Below are 1,914 nucleotides of genomic sequence, written 5' to 3' on the forward strand. Positions count from 1 at the left end.
GATGTAACAAAATCCTACTTGGAATTTCATCCACCGCTTTAACGATTCTGTCGATAATAATAATAACAATAAACTCCGCCCCACCCCATGTTTTTTTTTTCTTTTCTTTTAACTGAAATAAAACAACAGGAAAGAAAAGCATACAAAATACATTTTGGGAAAAACAAAGTGGAGGACCGCTTCTTTTTTTTTTCCCCCTAAAAACAAAAAAAATAAAGATTATTTTTAACAAAACCCTCACAAAAAAAAATATGACAAATGGTGGGGGAATAAAAGATGGTTTTTAAAGATTAAACTGAAGATGATGACACAAACCTGTTCCCTGACGAGGTCATGGCGCTCCTCCATTTCTTTCTTCTCCACGGTTGCTTTGCGACTGAGCTCTTCCACCTGTAAAATATAAACCATTTACAAATAAGATTAATATCGCTAACAATGGATGAAAACCACAAATTTCTCATTCTTTTAGTGAATTAAAATGTTAAATATCCCATTACATTCATTATTCATTTTTATATTTTTGTAAACAGAGTTTTTTATTCTGTAACATCATGATTGAGTGAGAGAGCAATGTATGCCACCAAAGTGACACTGGGGTAAAATATACGAAGCCCTGTATACCCATCATCACTACCCGTCTGATAAGGGTACACCAGGCACATGCATCACAACCATATGTCCAGACTCCAATTGTGTTTTGACATGGTTTCTATGGTTGGATGCCTGCCCTTCCTAACACCAACCACTTTACAGTGTGTACTGGGTACCTTTTACATGCCACTGGTACAGGTGCATTTATGTACCACCAGCACAAGTGCACTTTAGACAGCACTGGCGCCTGAAAAGGACATGCCTGTATGTATGGATGGCCACGATTTTACTTAGCTTAACATGTCTTCTCGAGTACAGCAAATCATCACAAGTCCCTGTCCCTTGTCATTTCCTCAGTGAGGCCAAGCATCCAAAGACCCTTTGTCACCACTTCATCCCATGTCTTCCTGGATCTACCTCTTCCACCAGTCCCTTCCACAATTAGAGATTGGCACTTCTTTAAGCAGCTGTTCTCCTCCACATGCATCATGTGACTGAACCATCAGTCTTCTCTCTTGCACACAACATCTGATGCCTCCTATATTCAGATTTCCTCTTAGCATTTAGGCATTCAGACCAGCCATATCTGGCCTAAATATTCTACCTGTTTTATGGTCAAACCAAGACGTTAAAACACTAGTCTACTCTCAATCACCCGACAATTTGGCAGAACCGCAGTTTGACAGAAATACAGACTCAAGGCAAACCCCTGCTGTATCGCAGTGGAAGGTCATGTAATGACATGTGGTGGTGGTGGTGGTGGTGGTGGTGATAGTAACAATAATACAATTAAGAGAATTGGGTTCTAGCAAACAATATAAATATATTAAAAAAAATATACCCAAATAAATAAATGTATAAAACAACCACAAAAATAATACTGAAAAATTAGTAAACGTCAAATAAAAAAAAAATGAAAAGATTGTTTTCAATTTTTTTGGTTCTTTTGGCTGCTAGGTTTGAAGGTGGTAGTGATGATGATAATGATGATGGTGATGGTGGTGATGATGATGATGATGGTGATGATGATGGTGGTGATGATGATGATGGTGATGATCGTGGTGATGATGATGATGGTGGTGGTGATGACAATATCAGTGAATGTGAAAAGAGATGATGATGATGATGATAAACGAAGGCTTCTCAGCAAAAATGAAAAGAAAAAGGAATAAAACCAGTACAATACAACAACAATAATAATAATAATAATAATATGAATAATAAATAATAAATGTTTTTATAAGTGCTCGAAAAAGAACCAAATGGCAGCTGCAATATTTTGTGAAATCACTAACGAAGTCTATGCAAAAAAAAAAAAAAAAA

The 1,914-nt window shown here is 36.7% G+C and overlaps 1 protein-coding gene across 1 annotated transcript in view; it reads right to left on the bottom strand.

The window, feature by feature from the left end:
- The window catches only part of LOC106877620 (arf-GAP with coiled-coil, ANK repeat and PH domain-containing protein 2), a 248,627-nt gene that overhangs the window by 113,794 nt on the left and 132,919 nt on the right, over positions 1 to 1,914 (bottom strand). Inside the window, exon 11 of the mRNA XM_052976629.1 lies at positions 316 to 390. Within this exon, the coding sequence (XP_052832589.1) occupies positions 316 to 390 (75 nt within the window). The remainder of the gene's footprint in view (positions 1 to 315; positions 391 to 1,914) is intronic.

This window comes from Octopus bimaculoides, chromosome 25 (assembly GCF_001194135.2).
Source record: "Octopus bimaculoides isolate UCB-OBI-ISO-001 chromosome 25, ASM119413v2, whole genome shotgun sequence".
Classification (NCBI taxonomy): Eukaryota; Metazoa; Mollusca; class Cephalopoda; order Octopoda; family Octopodidae; genus Octopus; species Octopus bimaculoides.